The 2,722-nt window shown below is 52.9% G+C and overlaps 1 protein-coding gene across 1 annotated transcript in view; it reads right to left on the bottom strand.

Annotated features, from left to right (window-relative positions):
- Window positions 1-1,928, bottom strand: part of ZIC3 (Zic family member 3) — a 12,159-nt gene extending 10,231 nt beyond the window's left edge. The window contains exons 1-2 of the mRNA XM_029959203.1: window positions 1,744-1,928; window positions 886-973 (exon numbers count right to left, since the gene is read on the bottom strand). Coding sequence (XP_029815063.1) covers window positions 886-973; window positions 1,744-1,928 — 273 coding nt within the window. The remainder of the gene's footprint in view (window positions 1-885; window positions 974-1,743) is intronic.
- Between the last annotated feature and the right edge of the window lie 794 nt (window positions 1,929-2,722).

Here is a 2,722-nt window from a genome sequence, read left to right as displayed (position 1 = left end):
CCCGGGTTAAACAGCCCCGCAATGGGAGTTCCTTTCTCCAGTAAAACCCGCTCGAAGCTTTGGGGCCAAAGCGGTGAATCACAGCTGCGGGGAGGGGGGGCGAAGGCTTCTGCCCAGATGTTCCCCATGCCCGCGTCCGGATTGGCACCAGGGTGCTTCATCCCCTGCCTGTGACTGCGGGGCTTCGGGGAGAGCCAGCTCCCCTCTTGCTGCCTAGATCCCCACATTTCGGGCCAGTAGACGACCCCTGGTGGGTCTCACCCTCACTTCTCTATTTTTGCTATCGAACATCCCCAGGCCCCGCGCTGCGGAACGCGGGCGCGCAGGGAGCGCACCCCGGGCGCGGGGAACAGCGGCGGTACGATTAACACGCCTGTAAACGATGTGCTTGCCACGGGGTGAAAGAGTCGGTGCCTTTTAAAGGACCTTCATTCCTCTACCCGGAGGATCAGTTCCATAACGAGAACCTTGTCGGGCAAAGGCGGGGGAGACGGCGGTGGAAAAGCTACCTCAAGTGATCAACCCCGGAGCGGGCAGTGCCAGGGGAAGAGAGCTTGCGGCAAGCTAGTTTTCGATGAGGACCACACCAAAATTAAAATTAAAAAAAAAAAATAAAAAGGAAAAATAAGAGAGAGAGCAAGAGAGAGAAACCAAAAGAAATCCAAAAGGCAACCAAGCAAACGCAAAGCCTCATCGCAGCCCTTCAGCTGCGGCTCCGAGATGAAGGCAGCTCTGTGCCTTCGTTGCGTTTCAATTCCCTCGGTGGGGTTGTGAGCCCGCAGGGCCAGCGGGTGAGCGCTGCGGGCAGGGCTGCGGGCAGGGTTGCCCGCGGGACTCCACATCCTCTCAAGTTTCCAAAGCCAGGAAACAGCCATTTCCCGCTACCTTCGCCCATTCCCCGATAGCTTTCAAGGCATCCACGTTTATTTTAAAAACTCTTCTGAAAGCCGTAGTAAATTGAGTTTGCTTGTAGCTACAAAGGAGAAAGTTAAGCATTTGTCTCTGCTGTTGTATAGGCAGCCAGTTGTTTTAATTAAAGGGTGGGGATCCGTGATATATACACCAGATAAAAGCAAATGCACAGAATAAACTAATTAAAACATTGTGTTTGGAACACATTTTATTTCTTTTTTTGATCTTAGTTGTGTTTTAAAGAAATGTCAGCGCACTATAAAGCAACCTTATTTCCCTTATAGTGTGCGGCGCTTTTCAAAGGCTAGTGTGATATATTTTAGAAAAGAAATCCCGCTGTGAAAGCTTGCGTGTCTTCTCTTTACCAAACTAAGCTCTTGTCAATCATGCCAAGGCATATCCAATCACCAGGTCCCTTTTTGGAAAGCAGCTCATCCCGCTGTGCTTTTATATATCACACCGCAGCATGTTTAGATGCATTTTTACTATCACTTCAGGAGCGGTGACTGATGAGAGCGCAGTTACAGTACCGGCTTCCCCAAACGCCGGAGTTGCTAACAATTTGCCTGGCTATTGTGTGCGTGTCTTTCTCTCCCTCCTCCCTCTTTCCTGTCTCACGTTGCCTCTATTTGTCATGGACACGAAGATGAGGGGAATATCGGGGCGCGGGCGGTGGTATTGGCTTCCAAGGTGCCCATCACCTGCCTGGGACAGGGTGACAGGATGTTCCGTGGCTGCCCACCCCGGAGAGGGAGAAGCCGCGGCGGTTTGGGGTTACCCCGCTAGCACTGGGGAAAAAAATGAGGACACCCCACCTTGTAACGTGCCCACCTTCTCACGCCCGATTCAGGGGAGCCGCGCTGCAAAGCCCCCAGGCCCCCGGAGCCGGATCTCCCCGTCTCGCCGCTCCTGAGCCCCGCGGGGGTCCCGCGGCCCGTCGGGGGTCCGGCTCCGGGAGGAGAAGCAGCAGAACACGGCGAGGTGTGTGCCGGGACACGAGCCACGCCGACCTGCATCGCGACAATACCGCCTGCATTTCTTCTCTCCCTTCTACACGAAACCCCGCAATCGTTACAGGGGAGCCGCGTTTACCTCTTGTTCCCGACAGCAAGTGATTAAAAAAAATAGGCATTCCTTATTTTTGTTACATTTCTAGACCCTAATTGAAGACAAGTGGCAAATGGTTTTTATTAAACCCCCCCTCCCTTTCCTCCGCCTCCAACTCCAGGCGTTTCCAGACAAACTGTGCAAACCTCTGGCATCGCGCATATATAGATACACCCAATATTTCGCCGTTCAAATATATCAGTATCGTCTGGTTTTGTATCTATTCCCAGGCGCAAATTTCGGTGACTCGGTTGTGCACAGATCTCTCCGGCAGGTCCTTTGATGTGACCATGTCAGAGACCACAGAAAGGGGAGCTGGGAGGGACGGGCATCCCCGACGCCCCTCTGCCTTCCAAGGCGAGCTGGGCACAAAGGCTCTCGATGCTCAACCTGTTTACAGAGATCCTCCACTTTGCTCCATAATTTTATCTCACAAGATTTCGCACCCCTCGTTTGCGGGAGAGAGCTGCAAGTTTCCCCTAGACTTTGGGGTTTCCCCACGGTCTTTGTGTGAATCTGGTCGGACCGGAAGACACGAAAATATTTTGTCGTCTGCCTTAAAAAAGGGACAGATGTGGGCATTTATTTCTATTTTATTTCTCGTTTAACTCAGAGGTGGCAGCGGCTGCTGCATCGCAGCCGCCCTGAAACGAGAATTATAGGTGCAAATGAACCAGGGGCTTACCGGTGCGGGGGGGGGGAA

This window comes from Manacus vitellinus, unplaced genomic scaffold (assembly GCF_001715985.3).
Source record: "Manacus vitellinus isolate BGI_N305 unplaced genomic scaffold, ASM171598v3 scaffold_19_pilon, whole genome shotgun sequence".
NCBI lineage: Eukaryota > Metazoa > Chordata > Aves > Passeriformes > Pipridae > Manacus > Manacus vitellinus.
Note: the sequence above shows the minus strand (reverse complement) of the source record. Positions and strands in the feature narration are given on the sequence as shown.